The 19,224-nt window shown below is 41.9% G+C and overlaps 2 protein-coding genes and 2 pseudogenes across 3 annotated transcripts; 2 read left to right on the top strand and 2 right to left on the bottom strand.

Annotated features, from left to right (window-relative positions):
• The first annotated feature begins 4,179 nt into the window (after window positions 1-4,179).
• LOC127753770 (disease resistance protein PIK6-NP-like) lies at window positions 4,180-9,479 on the top strand. Its single transcript, XM_052279194.1, has 2 exons — window positions 4,180-5,843; window positions 6,687-9,479. The coding sequence occupies exons 1-2, from the start codon at window positions 5,020-5,022 to the stop codon at window positions 8,752-8,754; spliced, it is 2,892 nt and encodes a 963-aa protein (XP_052135154.1). The 5' UTR covers window positions 4,180-5,019; the 3' UTR covers window positions 8,755-9,479.
• Window positions 9,480-9,978: 499 nt separating this feature from the next.
• Window positions 9,979-14,859, top strand: LOC127754537 (uncharacterized; annotated as a pseudogene).
• A 399-nt stretch (window positions 14,860-15,258) lies between these two features.
• On the bottom strand, window positions 15,259-16,879 carry LOC127754539 (uncharacterized). 2 transcript variants are annotated; one of them, XR_008012874.1, is made up of 3 exons: window positions 16,547-16,879; window positions 15,519-15,719; window positions 15,259-15,430 (listed from the first exon to the last, which is right to left on the bottom strand). XR_008012874.1 is itself a non-coding variant. In XM_052280101.1 (2 exons), exons 1-2 carry the CDS (start codon window positions 16,758-16,760, stop codon window positions 15,538-15,540), a joined length of 396 nt encoding a protein of 131 aa, XP_052136061.1. In that variant the 5' UTR covers window positions 16,761-16,879; the 3' UTR covers window positions 15,259-15,537. The 2 variants fall into 2 exon arrangements, 1 of the variants encoding a protein (XP_052136061.1); XM_052280101.1 differs by having other exon boundaries at window positions 15,259-15,719.
• A 303-nt stretch (window positions 16,880-17,182) lies between these two features.
• LOC127754538 (uncharacterized) lies at window positions 17,183-19,071 on the bottom strand (annotated as a pseudogene).
• Between the last annotated feature and the right edge of the window lie 153 nt (window positions 19,072-19,224).

The following is a 19,224-nucleotide window of genomic DNA, read 5'->3' as shown; positions in this document are numbered from 1 at the left end:
CTAGATCAAATGGTTGAGATCTTCCTTTGTAAGAGTTTTGTAAAAAGAAAAATTAGTATGTATAAACCTTACTTTTTCTTAAAATTATCAGGGTTTAACCTTATTTAGGAAAATGGAAATACATTGCCAATACTTAAACTTTAGCAGATATGCCTAAACTTAAAAATTGCATGTTCAGTTCTACCATCTTAATTTAATGAACCACAACAGTCCAAACCTCGTTTGAACAAAGTTGACCAATAATGTGGCGCTCCATTTAGGCAATAATTTTCCATCCACCCTCCACCGTGTCATAGCGTGGCGCCGTGGCTGTAATTTTGCTTCTGGACCCCTCCCATACAAACTACACAGAATCCCCCCAAATCCCTCCCAGTCCCATTCTCCCCTAATACGAAGATTGCGAGGGAGAGTGGCAAGTGAGTGTGCGACATTACCCTCGCTGTCATAACTCTAGCCATCGGGGAGAAGACAATGGAGATAGAGATTTAGAGCATTTGGGGATGCTTTGGGGTAAGAGGGGGCCACATTATGATGCGGAAGAGAGCGGATACAAAATTGTTGCCTACATGGAGCGCCATGTCAGCAGTAAGCTCTCGTCAAACGAGTTTTGGACCTATCGTGGTTCATTAAACCAAGATGATGAATTTAAACATGCAATTTTGAAATTTTAGTTGACCTAAGTGATAACTCCGCTCAAGTTTAAGGACCAATCATATATTTTACTTGTAGAAAAATCTTTTAAAAAAGAAATTCATATATAGATGGGGATTTGGCATCAAACTATTTTTTTCTGAAGCAAAACGATCTTTTAGTTGCCTCATTAAATGTGGCATGGTAATCAACAAGAGTGGCTGTACATGTTAGCTAGCTAGGTGTTGAAACGTAATTTAATTTTGCTTCAACCTCAAGTGATCATATTACAAGAGTTTGGTATGTTGTTGGACTAATCCACAACATGACAACAACGATATGATTGCATTCAGGTCTGATATCACCAGATAATTAACGAGTGAAAAGAGAGAATGATCGATAATATGTGTTCTTAGTTGTCTACAAATAGTATAGTACTACGTACATGCTTATTTGTACCTAACTTAATAATTACTAATTATTAATGAACTGAAATCCTAGCTAGTCCTATACTAATCGTTTCTGGAATTTCAAACACGATCTAATCGCTCCTCAGATAGTACAATATGGACGGATCATCAACTGTGTACAATTTGATTGGAGAATACACATGTACCATTGAACAATACAAACAAATTAAGAACATGTGCTTACGTACGTACGTACACGTGGACGTACAGAATTTGCGAATCAAAATTGACCAATTAAACTAGGTGTGATCTCGCGTGCATGCAAGCTAAGAAGCTAGGGCTAGAGACTTCAACTCATTTAAACTAGGTGTGATCTCGCGTGCATGCAAGCTAACGCACGCTCGTGCCCATAGTTTTGATGTGTCGTCAGATCAGAATCGCGTGCCCTGTTCCAAACTACGTACAGAGTACATGGTGATATTTCGCTCAATTCAAACATTGATTCATTACATTATATATATATTTCCCAATTCATCTGTTTAATTAATTAGGTTAATTTTGACCGTGTTTGTATATAACGGTCAGTACTAACTTGTATTAGTCCATATCATACATGCAATTAATTAACCTAATTAAATCTTGACCTGGCATGAATCAGAGTAAGCGCACAAGACGAATGAAATGGACGCTTTCAGTTTCATCAATATTTCGAAATCAAATGATGTAACATTAATCCATCATTTTTCTTGTACAGAAACCAACAAAGGAAAGGTTTGGCAAGCTCATTTCTTTGCTTTGTTTATGTTGTTGGCAAATGTGAAAATGGTTGGGTGTAAGCTGAGACTTTTCATCACCAGGTCAATGTCAGGTACTTGTAGGCTGTTGGCTTTGCGGCTTGCTTGACTCCTCTTTTGAGTTTTGACTAGCTCGTGCTGTTGGACAATACTACACTCCTACATCGTCAAGTCAAGCACACATGTGAGTTGTATCCTCAAATCGTTTTGGACTGTTTAATTTCGATAACATAGTCTTACTAGTAGCAAATATGCCACAGCTAGTGCATGTTCTGAATCATTCGGTTGTGCTGAAACAGTATGCTACGGCATGCTCCAAATGCATGTAAGAGATTGTGGCTGGACTTTCACTGTTATACATGTCAGACGGTTGTGCTGAATTTATTAAGTCTAATTAATTTATCATTAGTAAATATTTACTGTAACATCACATTATCAAATCATAGTGCAATTAGGCTCAAAAGATTTGTCTTGCAATTTACATGTAAACTATGTAATTGGTTTTTTTTCCACATTTAATGCTCCATATATGTGTCTAAATATTTGATGTTACATTTTTAGCCAAAATTTTTTTATCTAAACACACCTTAAGAGTTCTTTCTGCCTTGTCAGTCTAGATTGATCCTTTTTCTGAAAATTTAACTGGAGGCATGCATTTTCTGAAACTTTAAAAGTTCTTTCTGCTACAACAGTACTGTCCTGTCTGTCTAGAATGATGATGATGTAATGCTAATCAAAATTGAGGTCCAAGCAACTTGGAATACTGGCTGGAATCATTGATCAAAATTATGGAAATACCTGACTCTAGTCTAGCATACAGTCTTCAGAGAGGAAATTCAACAGTTGGTAGTAGTAAACATCTCGAACGTGTAGTGCGAGGAAGTGCAAGGACAAATGGTCTGCACTGCAGTGCTACACCGGCTGAAATCTGAAGCGAAAACGGAGCCACGTACGTACGTGTATCACACCGATTCAACTGGTGAAATCAAGCAAAAAAATGTCTTCCTGAGCTCACCATACAACACGCTACTGTCTCTATTGAAGAGAGTCAACTAATACGTGAGTCAAATGGCCGGTTCCTGCCTGTTTTGATCGATTGGTTCGGATATCTCTTTCACTTCTCCACCATTCAAGATGGCACACATGCATGATCATTAATTAGCAGCTAGCATTACGTGGACAATTTGCACGCACTTGGTTTCCGTGTTGCTTTGTTAGAGCATGTAAGAGCAGGTACAATAGCAGGCTATAAGCCAGCTGCAAACATATTTTAAGTAGATAAATGAGGAGAGAGAAAGGTAGCGGGCTATAGATTTGTAGTCAGCTGTAGCACAGACTCCAAGACACGGTGTGTGTATGACAGATGGGACCATATATTAATTGTGTAGTATGTAACTATTGTATGAATGAGCTATTAGATTGGCTATAGATGAATTGAAGCTAGTACTTGGCTATACTATTGAACTTGCTCTAAAATAGCAAGCTATAAACCAGCTATAACCACATATCGAGAAGAAAAGAGAAGAGAGAAAAAAGCATGCTACATATTTATAGCCGGCTACAACATAGACTTCAAGACGTTATGTGTGTATGAGAGGTGGAACCGGGTAGTAATAGTGTAGTATATTTTTATAGCTAACCATTGTACGAATGAGCTATTAGATTATAAAAGAGGAGACTACAAAACGGCATTATTATACCGCTCCAACGAAAATAACTAATGTAGCATGACGTCAGTATGATATTTATATATATCGGATTTGATATCTTCAGTATTAAACGTGGTACCCATAGAGACTAGATCACCTAGATATCATATTGATATTATTAGAACGTCAGTTATTCCGTTGGAATGGTATACGTATCATTTTTGTTTGCGAAAAACGTAGTGCAATCAATCCACTAGTTTTTGTTGTCAACAGTAGTGCAACTGTACTTCGTGTTTCTGTCAGAATATAGAACAAGTCTTGAATCACATTGGTACCGAAAGAAAGACTTGGTCCCCCAGGTGAATAGCAGATGATGAGAGAGAGAGAGAGAGAGAGAGAGAGAGAGAGAGAGAGAGCATATGGTTCCGAATCATAAGTCTAGTTGATTGTCCTTGTTAGGCTTACTGATCGTAATATTCCACTTTCAATTTCCACACACCTTGCTAGTTTTTTTTTTTTTTTTCTAAAAGACCTTGCTATGCTGCTCAAGCACAGGCGCACAGCGAGTACCAAGGTGGCGGCCCAGTCACGGCACGGCCCATGGGCTTTCGTGCCCGTGCCGTGTTGGGCCCTGCTACAGTTCCACCGTGCCGGCCCATTTGGCCAGCACTCGCCAGTGACGCCTCCGCGGCTCCGCCGCTTCCGTAGCCGGCTCGCCGCATCCTCGGCCGCCACCACCTCCTCCTCCCTCCTCTCCGGCTCCGCCGTCGCTTCCCCTTCTCTCCAAAGCGCCCCTCGTCTCTCCACCTACCGTCCCGACGATGAATCGGGAGGACGGCGCCAATGCCCGGAATATGCAGAGGTTGTGAGGCAGCGACTGGCTCACAACCTCTGCATATGTGTAGGATGAGGTGATGCGGCATTGTGGCTGCAGGTGCTGCCGCTGCCGCTGGCGCCGGCAGGCGGGCCCCCCTCGTCGTCGAGATCCAGCCCCCTGTGCTCCGCGCCTCCGCCGCTCCAGCCTGCACTGGACAACGCCGCCGCCGCGGCCTTTTGCTTGCTCCCGATGCTGACATCACGTTTTGCCTGATATATGTTTGCTCACTGGGAAGCTCATCATCCCAGACTTCAGCAATGACTGCATATTTCATATCTGTGTTCATCTGCAAATTGTTCGTTAACAGGACAGATTGATTAAGTTTTCTCCCTTATTTCACTGGTAATTTTTGCTTGCAGGGCGTCGTGGACAAAATATGGTAAACTCGCGTGCAGCACGCGTGACAGCCTGACAGGCGGGTCAAGAGTGCGTGTAAACATGTGATCAAGTTGCACGGCCGCAAAGTTTGACGCTTGATTAGTACTGCTAATTTGTATCTTCACGGCATTGGGATGCTTGGTGTTCAGTGTTCGTCATCGAAGATGAAGTGCATTTTAAACTTTTGCATGCTCTCCTATGTTTAGTCGATATACCATCAACCCACTAGCTGCCCAATCTGTGCGCACAAACAAGACCACCAACTGACTGAGCCAGCGAGCATGGAGTTGGGGACGGGGGCGATAGGGAGCCTTCTCCCCAAGCTGGTTGAGGTACTCAAGGAGGAGTACGACTTGCACAAAGGCGTGAGGAAGAAGATCAAGCATCTCTCACAGGAGCTGGAGAGCATGAATGCTGTCCTCCTCAAGGTCGGTGAGGTGCCTCCAGACCAGCTCGACGAGCTGGTCAAGCTCTGGGCAGGGGATGTCAGGGAGCTGTCCTACGACATGGAGGACGTCGTCGACGCTTTCTTGGTGCACATCGATGGTCCTGAGCCTCTTGACACACACATGCTCAGGCGCTTCCGGAAGAAGATGGCTAATTTCTTCAACAAGTGCAAGCATCACCATAAGATCGCTGGAGCTATCCAAGACGTGAACAAGAAAGTCGAGGAGGTGGCTTCAAGGCGTGACAGGTACATGGTGGACAACATTATCGCCAAGGTTACAGGTCCTGTTACCATCGATCCTCGCCTTCAGGCGCTATACAAAAAGACGACAGAGCTTGTTGGCATTGAAAAGCAGAGTGAAAAGCTCGTAAAGATATTATCCCTTGGGGATGATGTTCATGCCTCCGACGAGAAAATGAAGATTGTCTCTATTGTTGGATTTGGAGGACTCGGCAAAACCACTCTTTCCAAAGCAGTATATGACAAACATAAACTGGCATTTGACTGTGGGGCTTTTGTTCCGGTTGGTCGGGATCCTGACATGAAGAAAGTCTTGAGGGATATTCTTATTGATTTTGACTACATGAATCCAAATGTGATGATATTGGATGAAAGGCAGCTCATCAACGAACTACGGAAACTCATCCAGAACAAGAGGTATGAACATCTACGTATCCATCAGCAGTTCAGCATGTGAATTTTGTTTTAGTACCTGAACATATAAGACCTCACCTTCAATGTTGCATCGCCCTTTTTGTAGGGGCATGTTTGTATACAGAAAGCACAAATGCTTATGCTTGCTTTTGACCAAGATTCGTGTAGAAAAAGTTAACCCAAAGTGCTACAATTATATCATAAAGCGTTGTAAGGTAGCACAAACATATCTAAATTTACCGAGGCAGGACTACCACTACAATAGAATAATTGGGTCACGCACATCCTAAACTTGAATGTACACATGAGCAGATGAGCTGAAATAAGAATATTAATGGGCTGGTGCATTATAGCATATTATTTATGTTGTCAATGCGCATGGTCATGAACAATTGTTTGAGAAAATCATTTGGGTATGACATATTAGGCTATAAAGCAAAATGCATCCAAAGGTAACTGAGGCACAGTCAAGTTGATTGGACAAGAACATTGAGAATATGATTGATATCTATTATAGTTATAGATTAAGGTCTAGTTCGTTTTATCTGATAGATTGTGGATGATATGCGGCATATGCTTTCTAAGCTGATATACAGTATGGCTATTATAAAGAGTTTCTTCCATGAACATTGTTTAAAAAAAGTTGTATACAACTTGTAACTTTATAATATTTGATTTATTCACACTAGATCGACTTTCTACAAATTGTTGATTTATAGTGGCATTTTCGTGTGTTCTTTCAAATGGTTGCCACGGTGCCACCTTGGTGTTATTCTTGTTTTTTACATTCTTCCCACTAGGCATGGTTACTAACTTATGTTATTGTACTGTGATGTGGATGCATAGGTTTTTGTTTGTTATTGATGACATATGGGATAAGAAATCATGGGAATTGATCAGATGTGCTCTGCAACATAGTAATTGTGGAGGTAGAGTAGTGGTAACTACTCGTATTTTTGAAGTCGCCACGCATATCGGTGATATTTACAAAATGCAACCACTTTCTCGTGATGACTCTGAAATATTATTATATTCTAGAATAAATGATGGTGAAGACAGATTCCTAGACAGTCTTTCAACTGAGGCATGTGATAAAATTTTGAAAAAATGTGGTGGTGTGCCATTAGCTATCATCACAATAGCTAGTTTGTTGGCAAGTAAATCAGGGGAGGACTGGTCTAATGTGTACAATTCTATTGGTTTTGGTGAAAGAGGCAATGACATTGTAGAGAATACTCGAAGAATACTGTCTTTTAGTTACTATGACCTTCCTTCACATCTAAAGGCTTGCATGCTGTATCTGAGTCTATTTCGGGAAGAATATGGGATCGAGAAAAATCTTTTGATATGGAAGTGGATAGCTGAATGTTTTATCCAGAATGAACATGCAACGGGGATAGGATTATTTGAGCTTGGGGAAGGGTACTTCAACGAGCTAATAAATAGAAGCATGATCCAACCGATGGAGTTAGAAGATAATGGGTATGTATATGGTTGTCGTGTGCATGATATGGTGCTTGATCTGGTCTGTTCGTTATCGAGTGAAGAAAAGTTCGCCACTATATTGGACAGCGATGACCAACAAAAACAACTTATGGTGGGTAGCAATGCTCGCAGGTTGGCTGTGCACGGTAGGAGTGTTGAAGAGCACAACCACCCTCAGCTGGTTAATGTGGGTTTGGAGAAAGTGAGGTCCTTCAGTGCCACTCAGTGCGGCGATATTAATGTGGTAACATCATACTTTCGAGTTCTACGTGTTTTAACTTTGGAGGATTGTAGTGTTACTGGGGAAGCTTGTGGAAAACATAGATTAGAGCATGTAGGGAATTTACGCCACCTGAGATATCTGGGGATTTGGAATACACGTATTGATGAGTTCCCCAAGGAAGTAGGAGATCTCAAGTTTCTACAAACGCTGAATTTGTCAGGTACTGGAATACAACAGCTCCCGGAGGCTGTGGGCCTTTTGAAACAACTGTTGTGCCTACGTATCAATGACAGTATAGCAGTTCCAGCTGGTTTGATCGGGAATCTTACTTCATTGCAAGAGCTGAAGATATGGCCGGTTGATGATGTCTCAACAAGGCAGTTTGTGAAGGAGCTGGGCAAACTGAGGGAGCTAAGGATTCTCCGGTGTACCATTCATATCAGCGATGAGGGCATGGAGAGAGATTTGCTAGAATCGCTAGCAAATCTGCACAAGATCCGCACTTTGTGTATTTTGGGCTCAGCATTACCGAGCGGCATCACACGGGAAGCATGTTTTGTGACCCCTCAGCGCCTTGGACAGCTGTGCTTGGAATGCTTCAAGTTCTCTGGACTACCGGTATGGATCAACTCTTCACTTCTTTTGAACCTCACCCATCTAGATGTGTCAGTGCATGTGGTGCAAGAACAGGACATGGAAACCCTTGGGAGGCTACCAGAGCTCTGTTATCTCAAACTGAATTCAGATTACACCAGGCTAGTAAGCATAAGGAATGGTGATCTGCAACGCTACTTATTTCGGAAATTGAGATTCTTTGTTTCTCCCTTTTTATTTGCCCGGTTTGATGATTCGCACGGCCGCGAAAACGACGGCGGCATATGCATAGCAGTAGCACCTTCCATCATGATGCCAAGCCTTGAATCCCTTGTGTTTTGTGTCTACGTACGGTTCCTAAAAGATATGGTGGAAATGCAGCCTGGCTTTGACAATCTGCATATGCAGCTTGGCTTTGAAAAAGTTGCTAGCAGTTCGCTCCAGAGGGTCACTGCAACGATCCAATGTGAGGATGCTACTGCTGCGGAGGTGGAGGAAGCGAAGACAGCATTGGCGCATGCAGCTGACCTCCATCCCAACCGTCCCACCCTTACAACTCAAATGGTGAACAAGCATAAGATGCTCTCATCCGACCGAGAGCTACGAGTGTGAAGCAGAGGAGATGATGGAGAACTGGCGGAGAGAATCTAGGAGCAGGAGAGCAAGGATACCAGCTCTGCTTTCCCCTGATGGTTACCCTGCAAAAGCAAGCATACATGTTGCATTGCTTCTGTATCAATTCTGTGAGACGATTTAGTTGATTCTGTGAACAGAGTCAGCTAATTGCCAAATGCCCGGTTCCAGCCTGTGTTTGATCGATTGACGATTGGTTCGGATATCTCCTTCACTTTTCCTGAACTCCATCCACGATTCAAGATGTCAAATGCATATAATCATTAATTAGCAGCTAGCATTACGTGGACAATGTGCTTCAAGATGCATTTCGTTTTCGCGTTTCTTGTATATTTTTGTCAGCGGGCTATCTTTGTCAAAACGTTATGCAGTTACTCCACCGGTCTGTGTTATGAACAGCGGTGTGACTGTACTTGTTCATCCCTTCCTGTTTGTGTTTCTGTCAGGATATCGAACAAGTTCTGAATCACATTGGTACTGAAAGAGACTAGACTTAGGCCCCCAGCTGAATAGTAGACAAGACCATATATGGTTCGCATGTATTAACTTTTAATTACTTCTTCTAATAGAATGACGTACAATCGAATTGCCAGTTTGATGAAAAAAATATGGTTTAGAAGTGAGGTTGATTGTCCTTGTTAATTAGGTTTACTGATCCACTGTCTATCGGTAGTCCACTTCCAAGTAACTGAATCATATTGTGTACTCAGGCTAATGGTCCCAATCTCGTCCGGAGTCTGAATATTTCATGAAAATCTCCTGCAACATTGACAGTGAAACCTGAAATCAGTTATGTATACTGAACGTATGCCAATGGGCATGTCTGTAAACCGTAACCGCCACCTGAAGAAATCAAATTCAGAAGACATACATTATTAGTCATTCGAATTCAGAAGGCAGATTGATAGTAGTATTATCGGACAACAATGGAGGAGGCGGCGATCAAAGATGTGTTCTGTAGATGGGGTTGATAAACGGGGGGATCCAAATAGATGGAGAAGAAAACTCCGACCCCTAGGATCTCCGTGAGACGTCCGATTAAGGATTTGCGGCACAGATTAGATGGGTAAATACATTGGGTGCACTTCTCTTTTTGGGCCTCAGAAATCTCGATCCGGCTTTTGGGCCTGAATGTTTAAACGGGCCAACTTTGCAAAACAGTTATGCTGGGGACCCGACCCAACAAGCGAGCGGCGGCGTCGCCTTCGCTTCCAACTCCGGCGGCCGGGGCAACGACGGCGGCGGAAACAGCCGGGGCATCGGGAGGAGGCTGCGGAGGTGTACGCCCATGGATGGATTCAACGGAATCGCAACACGGGGAGGTCAAGGACAAGTTTTGCGAGAAACCAACATACAAACTTCTCCTCTCCTCGACCCGAGATTTCCACCCCTCTGCTGGTTGCTTCCTCGCATACTGCAAAGTTCCGGTAATAAGTCTTCTTCTTCTTCTTCTTCATCATCATCCTCTTCCTCCACCTTGGGGTTCCAATGTACCATAGCTTTGACAAGAGGCGTTTCGCTGCTGACTCGCCGAGTTGTTGATTGGGATCTTTCCTGTGTTCTTGAGGAAATGAGGAGGGCAATAGGTTCAGTTGCGGTAAAATTCCAATATTGGGTAGTTCCGGTAATTCCCTTGCTCCACCATGTGCTGCAGCTGCTGCTTTGGCTCGTCAGATTCTCTAGTGGCTAGTGCCACCCGACTGAAATCTCATGAATTCACTGCCGAATTTACAAGTTTTGGCCATAAGTTCGCAGTTGTTTCCATGGCTGCAAGATCGGGTTCAGTAGCACTGGCGAAAGGGGCGAAAGACTCAAAATGGAGGTAAAATCTGTTTCTTTGATCTGTATAAGTTTGTGTCCGGTTTGGAGTCCATAAAGTGAGCCCTCAGGTTGATATCAGATTAACATAGTACAGATGTACGGCAAATTGTTTACTTACAACTTTTGTGGTCCATAAACGTGCTTTCTTTATTGTACAGCTGATCACTAAAATGAGCTGAGTTGTGTAGTCCCTTTTTCTTTCTTTATCACTATTCACTTGTGCTTTTTTTAATATATATATAGCAGTCACTCGCATGCATTGATCCATACAGGCTCTCTCCCCACAGAAAAAAAGTTGAGCACATTATGTGCTATCATTGTACTTGTGCCGTGCTTATGAGAACATGTTCAAAGGAAGAGCTCAGCTTGTGCCTGTAAATTCAGTCTGGAAGCTGAAAACAAGATGGATGAGCTTCTACGGGTACAGAGGGAGCTTCTACGATTTCAGTTACTGCTATCCAAGCATTTCCACCGATGGAGAAATATTGACATCTAACTTGTTTCAGGCACAGTAATAGCTTTGACAGGTCAGGTAAAATAGCCAGATTCTAGAGGGAGTGAAGACTGTGCAACGAATGAGGTGAAACTTAAAAGTGAGAGTGACAGCTAAAGATACCAAGATTGCTCTCCACTTTCCCTACAAAACTTCTCTCTCATGGCGGTACTCCAAAGCAAAGAATCCTAGAAAAAAAGGGCGCAAGCACAGCACTGCAGCTTCGTATCTCCTTTATTTGGTCTTCCATTGCTTCTTGTTGCTGAGGTTGCCTTCCTATTGCCCCCTTCCCTTTTCCACTCTTCTACCAACACTTGCTTCAGGCTACTGAGGGCTTTGGCTTCTCGGTGTTGTCGCTACAGGTGAGCTTGGCATTCTGTGCATTTTTGCGTTCTACTGCTAATCTGGTCTTGTGCTAAGCTCCACTATTAGCCTCTTGTATGGTCATAGGTGGCTCCTAATTTAGCTTCTTGTGTGAATCTGATGTCCAATCTTTTTCTAAATGATCTGTAAATTCGCTTTGATTTTGGTCTGATTAGATTATTTTGTTTATTTCTTTGTTACTTTCCTCTCTTTTATGGGTTGATAGTATACAATTATAGCCCAAAAATACTGTTGAATTCAGAGATCTTCATTGTGATAACTGACTGATCATTTAAAGAGATGGTGCTTTTCCACCTACCTGTTGAATGTTAAACCATTACAGATGATTTTTTTTTTTTGAACATGCAATTTCTATAGATCTCTAACTAAGGAAGCTGGAATGTCACCTTATTTGAGCAGTTTGATTGTATTGCACATTATTAAACTTGTGTTTCAAGTATAAATCTTTTTTTTTCGCCGGGCCGGCGTAAGATACGCGGCCGAAGTTTATTAAGATTGGGAAGAGGTTCAAACTAGTACAACAATTACAGCTGCCATGGAGGCTAGAGCTGTACGGCCGCTATTGTTCAAGTATAAATCTTTACTTGTTTGAATATTCACCATAATGTTATAGTGATGAATTGCTTCTCTCTTTCCTATTTCCAGGCCAACGTTTTATCTGAGGGTAAAATTCAGGAAGATATATATGGCTTTTGGTGCAAATGACATTGTGTTGCATATCAAGAGACTAATGTATTCATCTGTCAGAATTGGATATCAATTTGCTTGTGATTACCCTATAGTACTAGCTGCTGGCGTTTTGTTGCTGTTTCTACACAGGCTTTGCCCTTCTCTATTCAACTTCTTGCTGTCTTCATCTCCAGTCTTCCTGTTAACTGCACTTCTGCTTGGAGCACTTTTGAGTTATGGTGAACCTGCTGTTCTTGTTCTTGGAGAGAATCAACAAACTTTGTCCTTTAAATCCAAGATTTCCATTACTGACTGTTCGATTGACAAGGTTGAGACTGTTGCTGTCGAGGAGCACTTGGATAAAACAACTACCAGTAATGAAGTATATGTCAGGGAAAGAACTTTTGAGGGTAATATACATGACACTCACTGGGAAGAGAAAAATGGCACCTACATGACAGTTGATACCGCTCTAAATGACGAAATACATACGAAGGATGGAACTTCTGATTATGATTTGCAGGATACCCACCGTGAAGGAAAAGGTATCACATCAGTGGAAACTGATACTGTTCCTTGTGTGGCGCCTTCAAGTTTTGCCTACAGTGGTGTAACTGTGGAAACTGAAGACGTTGGGGAGAACAGCAAGAAGAATGATGAGCTGCAAGAACTTGGAAGCATCAATCCTGAAAGTGATAACAATAAAGTACAATATCAATATCAGTTAGGTGAGTTTATGAGTTCATGTTGGGAACCTGTTATGAGACAGGAGCCACAGGATGCTTGTTCTGATTCTGAATCTGATCTTACTGAGAGTTCTCCTGATGCATCAATGACTGACATTATTCCAATGCTTGAAGAGTTGCACCCATTAATAGACTTGCAAACTGGCCACCCTTCATTGGTCTCCAGAGACAACTTGAATACTTCTTCGGATGATGATGAAGATGATCTTGAGGAGGAGGATGCTAGCACAGATGAAAATCAATTGGAAGGGAAAATAGATGATTTTGCTAACTGGAAGGATGTTATTGATCTAAATTACTTGGATATGGACAATAATAGCAAGCTGGAGGGTATGATGGATCTGCAAAGAGCAAAGAACATTCTGAAATTTGAACTTGACAGGAGGTTAATGGACTTGCAAGCAGCTGATGCAGTACAGAAAATGGAGGAGGCATCACGCTTCCGTGTGCAGGTTCCCTCCATTTCCACTGGAAGGCAGAACCCATTTGATTCTTCAAATGGCTCAGATGAAATAATAGAGTTACCACATGTTCCTGATTCAGCACCGTCTTGTCTCCTTCCACGGAAAAATCTATTTGATCTTTGCAGTCAACCAAAATATGGCCCACGATAGTCCATTGCAAGAAACTTGGACTCCTCTTTCGTACTTTTCAGCAAGACGGCATAGAAAGCATGGAAACTTATATGTTAGGCACTCTACTAGCCTGCATCACAATAGCTTCAAACTGGAGAAAGATGAAATAAGTGAAAATGATGCCCATAATAGTCAGTCAGACTGTGATGCCAAGCAAGAAGGGAACAACAGCAAGTTATTTGGTTCACTGGAAGCACATATAGGTGAAGAAATCAAAATATTAGGCGCAGCAATTTCAGATGTGGGTGTATTAGAAGTAAATTCTGCAATGGATAGTGGTAACCAAAATGCTGATTTCAGTGATGATATCAGTTTATCTCCTATCCAGAAGTCTAGACAAAGCACTTTCGAAGCTAAGGAAGCAGTACATGCAGGTAAAACTGTTTTTTAACCCTAAGTAATGTATTGCAATTTGCCTACTGGAAATGATAACTCAACTGAAGTTGATGTCATGCAGGTATTGAGCAATTAACATCGTGCTCCCCTTACAAGGTAAATAATTTTGAGGGACATATTGTTGAAGCAGACTCCATTGATGAATTTAACTCATTGTTTAAGTGCCGTATGGAGGAAGTACTAGTGCAATCCATCTCAGAGTCCAGTATCAGTCAACCCTTGACAGTTAAACTTGAAGATGAATTGAGTGAACCATTATCTTCAGACTCTGGGACCGGGACACATTTCATTGACGGGAGTTCAGTTGAAGATTCGGATCCACAATTTGCACAGCTCAAGGATGAAGCACTGGTATCTGCTACTTCTAACGCAACATGTCGTAATGAGTCAATTGAAGAGAAATCAAGTGAAGCATTACTGGCAGGAAACGAAGATTATTCAGAACTGCCAAATGAACTGTTAAAATCAGGAGATCCACAGTTTGCAGATAGTTCTGAGATTCAAATGCAGGTTATTGAGGCTACAGGTCACTGAATCATCACAAGGGCCTAAAACAAGGCCAAACAGCCAATTTCTCAGAGAGATCTGTAAAGCATAGATGTCCTGCCTTAGCTCTCTGAACAGGTTTCTGCCCCCCTTTGTTCCAACTTGCTCTATGGCGTCTGGATTTAACTATTCCTCTTCTTAATACAAAATGTGCAGCAATCATGCTGTTTTTCCTCCAAAAACTTTTCTCAGGAAGTCCGCAATGTCAGAAATATCCAAGGAACAGTGGATGTACATATGGTTTCTGCTTATTTCTTCTCTTTTGTTTCTGCTTATTTGCTTTCGGTTTTGGGCTAATAGGTTAGTAGATAGGAGAGTGGATGACATTGATATGAAACACCAGTTGCAGTTGGGTGTGATATCCATTCAGTCAAACCGGTCTTTCTTTCGCTGCCTATGGAGTATTAATTTTTCTTGTCTGCCAGACAGGCATTGGCAACCCCTGATCATCACTTTGTTTCAGTAAATAAGATGATTGGATGTCTGTTTGCCCGTTGGTAAACCGCTGGACTGGAGTTGCAGCTTCTGCAGTTTGCTTCTTCAACAGTTATCCTGTCAGTAATCATTGAGTAATCAAGTAATGCTTTCACAGATTTTTTTTTAACACCTCCTCATGCTCATTATCTGCTTGCTGTTGGTGGTTTCATTAAGAAAATCACAGTTCCTTGATTAAAAAATTCATAGTCCTTTACATTACATACATGATGCATTGATGCTTATGTTGGGTATACTGATCTGAATCTGAGGCGTGCTTTGTTGGGATAATTGAAGATACGCTACTCCCCTAGAACCATTTTCAGGAAATCACTCCTTTAGCTTGACCTTGCTAAAATGAATTGTTTGCATGATACTAACAAATAGATGAATCTTTGGTGTAGAATCGCAGTGATGAATAAATCTATTTTTTTTCATCTGTTTGTAGAGCCATCTTACAGATGAGAGCGTGGTATTCTTCGACTGTTATTCTGTTAAACAAATAAAAAAACTTAAGAGTGAAGTACATGGGCACACCTAAACTTAAGAGTGAAATAAAAAAACTTACAGAAGACACACCTAAACTTGTGTAGGTGTGTCATCTAGGTTCCCAGACAGCAAAGTATCCATACAAGTGAACTGGGCCATCAACAGCAGCAGTGATATTGGATAGCTTGAGCGAGAATATCTGCATCATGAATTGCACACTGTGCGCCTTGCAAGCCCACATGTGTGGCCGGCAATTGGTTGGGTTTGACAGCATCATTGCCTCCATACGAGCTGAACAGCCAGCCATACACGTCAGTGGATGACAGTAAGTTAGATTGTTAACCCCAATATTGAAATGAGCAGGAAAGAAACAAATAGATATAAATAAGGTTTAAAACAGCAAACTCCGCACTATCATGGACCCAAAGCAATATATACAATATCCTAGATGGTGCCTTTAAGAGTTTTTTGAAGTAGTACTTAAGGAATATCTAGTGTTACTTAGAACTAGATTATGTTATGAAAGGTCTAAATTTGACATCAAGCTAGACAGATATGTTATGAAAAAAAGGGTTTAATTTGACATCAGTTCCATAGTACTGAGCATACACAGGAACAAATTAGATTTTTTTTTTATTATTTTTTTTCCGTGCTGACCAAAGACCCCTCAGTCCATATTTCCTTACGATTGAGAATATGTACAAATTTACAAGTTTAGAATACCGACAAGATGATATCGAAACTTAATGGAGTATGCCGGAGCGCCCTCCCAAAACCAAAATAAAAGGGATTGCATCTCTATTCTTACTCTCCTAAGTTTTTAAAGACTCCTGCTTCCTTCCAGATTACGACCTCTTCTTTGATTGCACCCAAGAGGGAACAAATTAGGTGATACAGCAATATATAAAATTGAAGTTAAAAGAGCGTGAATTGAATAGCATCGATCTGAGGTGCTAACAAGTGAAGCTAAATTGAAAGGGAACTAATTAAGGGCAGATGAGAGGATTGTAGATGATGCAAAGTTAAATTGAAAAGGAAGTAATTAAGGAGATAAGGATTGTAGGTGATGCATGGTGGAGAGGGGAAAAAGCTAGGGTTTGCAAGAAGTTAAAACTTACTCTCTCGGGTATCGGCGACCTTGTAAAACATGTGCCAAAAATCGTCGCCGCTGTAGATCGATCCATCGCTATGTTTGCTGCACTCGAGGATGAACGCGCGATTCACCCCGTCCTGGCTACCTGCTGCTCGCCTCCCATTCTTCTCCGCCTCCGCCTCCGCTTCCGCTTCCGCCTCCACCAGCTCAAGCTCGGACTCTGCCCGCCGCTTCGCCATGAAATCCCCTCGCGATTCAACCCGGCCTCAGCCTCTCTCCCTTCGATCTCTCTCGTTAGCTTCATCTTCTCCGTCCTCCACCCTTGGGTTTTATTTTGAGTTTTGCGGCAACAAATCCGAAACCGATTCATATTAGTAGTAGCTTTGAAAAAACTATTATCCTCTCAAATAGCAGTAGAAAATAGAGAGAATAGGATATGGGCTGCTTTCTGGGCCTGGATATGGGCCGTACTTCCATTTTCCGTTGAGGCCCATCTAGACCCATAAAAGATGAAGTTTTCTTACTTAACCTCCGGCCCCCGCTCCCTTTTCTTGTCTTCTCTCTTTCTGTAGTCTGTATATGTATTTTTGTGTTGATGCAAGGTAATAGTTTATTGTTTTAAGTTAAACACACAAATACGATTTCCTTATTGTTTCCCACGAAGAATTGCATATTTGTGTAGCACCATATCTAATTTGTATGAACATACAAGAATAGAAACTTGCTTTCTTACAAATAACACAGTGACGTTCTTTGACTGCTAAACTTACACAACAAATAAATAAGCTTAAATATGTGCTGAACATAGGACCAAACATTTGCCAACAAGACAATACACAGAAGTATCGTTATTTTCTGCTTAGCATAGACTATGTATCCCTTGGGCTGTTCAAAATCACTACAAAGTTGACCAAGACAGCTTCACCAGTATATTGGTGCAACCAAGTTTGAGCTCTTGCATGTCATACTCATATCCATGTGTTCTAGCTTTGAACGCACAACATCCAGGAACATGATCTGAGCCATCTCTCTTGTCAATCTTGAAGATTAAAATCAAGGGAGTATTCACCACCACAGCAACTACAAACCTATTCAGATCACATGGCTTGGAAATGAATCCATCGAAGAGCTGAATTTTTTCAGGGATTCTACTGGTATAAGAATATAAAGATAAGCTGAAGCCATTGCCATGCACTTGTGATATGCTAACTTGTACTGTGGCCTCCACCGCACTGTGGAGAAGTGCAAGACTTATGTCCACCGCACCACAATCACCCTCAATCCGTTGCGTAAACACTCTATTGGGAAGCACGAATTCACTGCAGATGATAGCACCATCTATGAGCGGAAAATCATCATCTCGTGTCTCTCCATTCTTGATCTTCATGTCAAACTCAATGAGCACACGAGCTTGGTTTCCAATGCCTCTCTTGGGGCCAGGCATTGGTATCAAGGAATTATCTGAATCAACACCATTGTCTTGCCCCATGATGAAAGGATCATCTCTGGTGCGGTTGAAGATGTAGTTGCGTAGCGGGTCCAAATGATCCCGTACTGCAAAGTATCCATACAAGTGAACTGGGCCATCAACAGTAGCAGTGATATTGGATAACTTGAGCGAGAATATCTGCATCATGAATTGTTCTTCGTGAATATTGCAAGCCCACATGTGTGGTCGGCAATTGGTTGGATTTGACAGCATCATTGCCTCCTTGAGAGCTGAAACGCAATATGTAGGAGCATTTTACATCAGCGGATAAAGTTAAATTTTAAACCCAAATTGAAATAAAGGAGAAAACAAACAAATCAAGAGGACGGACAGAATATTGATACAATTAAGGTTTTAAATAGCAAACTTGGCGCTGCCATGGATCCAAACTCCCAAAGCGAGCTATACAATATCGTATAAGGTGGTTTTAATTCTATTCTAATTAAGAAAGGCCTAAATTTGACATCAAAGTAGATAGATGTGTTATGAAAAAAAAAGCTTAATTTGACATCAGTTCCATGGTATTGAGCATACACAGGAACAAATTAGGTGACACATGAATATATAGAATTGAAGTTAAAACTTAAAAAGAGCATGAACGAGTTCACAGCATGAGGTGCTACCGAGTGAAGTTAAATTGAAAGGGAACTAACTAATTAAGGAGATGAGAGGATGGTAGATGATGCATGGTGGAAAGGGGAAAAAGCTAGGGTTTGCAAGAAGTTAAAACTTACTCTCTCGGGTATCGGCGACCTTGTAAAACCTGTGCCAAAAAATCGTCGCCGCTGTAGATCGATCCATCGCTATGTTTGCTGCACTCGAGGATCAACGCGCGATTCACCCCGTCCTGACTACCAGCTGCTCGCCTCCCATTCTTCTCCGCCTCCGCCTCCGCCTCGGCCTCCACCTGCTCAAGCTCGGACTCTGCCCGCCGCTTCGCCATGAAATCCCCTCGCGATTCCACCCGGCCTCAAGCTCGATCTCTCTCGTTTGCTTCATCTTCTCCCTCCTTCTCCCTTCGGTTTTACCTTGCGGCAACAAATCCGAAACCGATTCGTATTGCTACCCTTAAAAAGACGAGGAAAAGAAAGAAAAAACGATTCTTATATCCTCCCAAATAAATACTAGCAGTAAAAATCGATATGGGCTGATTTTTGGGCAAATATATGGGCCGTACGGCCATCTACCGGTGAGGCCCATCTAGGCCCATAAAA

Source organism: Oryza glaberrima, chromosome 11 (assembly GCF_000147395.1).
Source record: "Oryza glaberrima chromosome 11, OglaRS2, whole genome shotgun sequence".
In the NCBI taxonomy this organism is placed as follows: Eukaryota; Viridiplantae; Streptophyta; class Magnoliopsida; order Poales; family Poaceae; genus Oryza; species Oryza glaberrima.
Note: the sequence above shows the minus strand (reverse complement) of the source record. Positions and strands in the feature narration are given on the sequence as shown.

Bases quoted from the DNA above. Each gene is read 5' to 3' on its own strand.
- LOC127754539 (XM_052280101.1), bottom strand. From the start codon at position 16,760: ATGGCGAAGCGGCGGGCAGAGTCCGAGCTTGAGCTGGTGGAGGCGGAA. The intron at 15,720-16,546 runs GTAAGTTTTAAC...CTGGCTGTTCAG, and splicing joins GGTCGCCGATACCCGAGAGA to CTCGTATGGAGGCAATGATG.
- LOC127753770 (XM_052279194.1), top strand. From the start codon at position 5,020: ATGGAGTTGGGGACGGGGGCGATAGGGAGCCTTCTCCCCAAGCTGGTT. The intron at 5,844-6,686 runs GTATGAACATCT...GTGGATGCATAG, and splicing joins AAACTCATCCAGAACAAGAG to GTTTTTGTTTGTTATTGATG.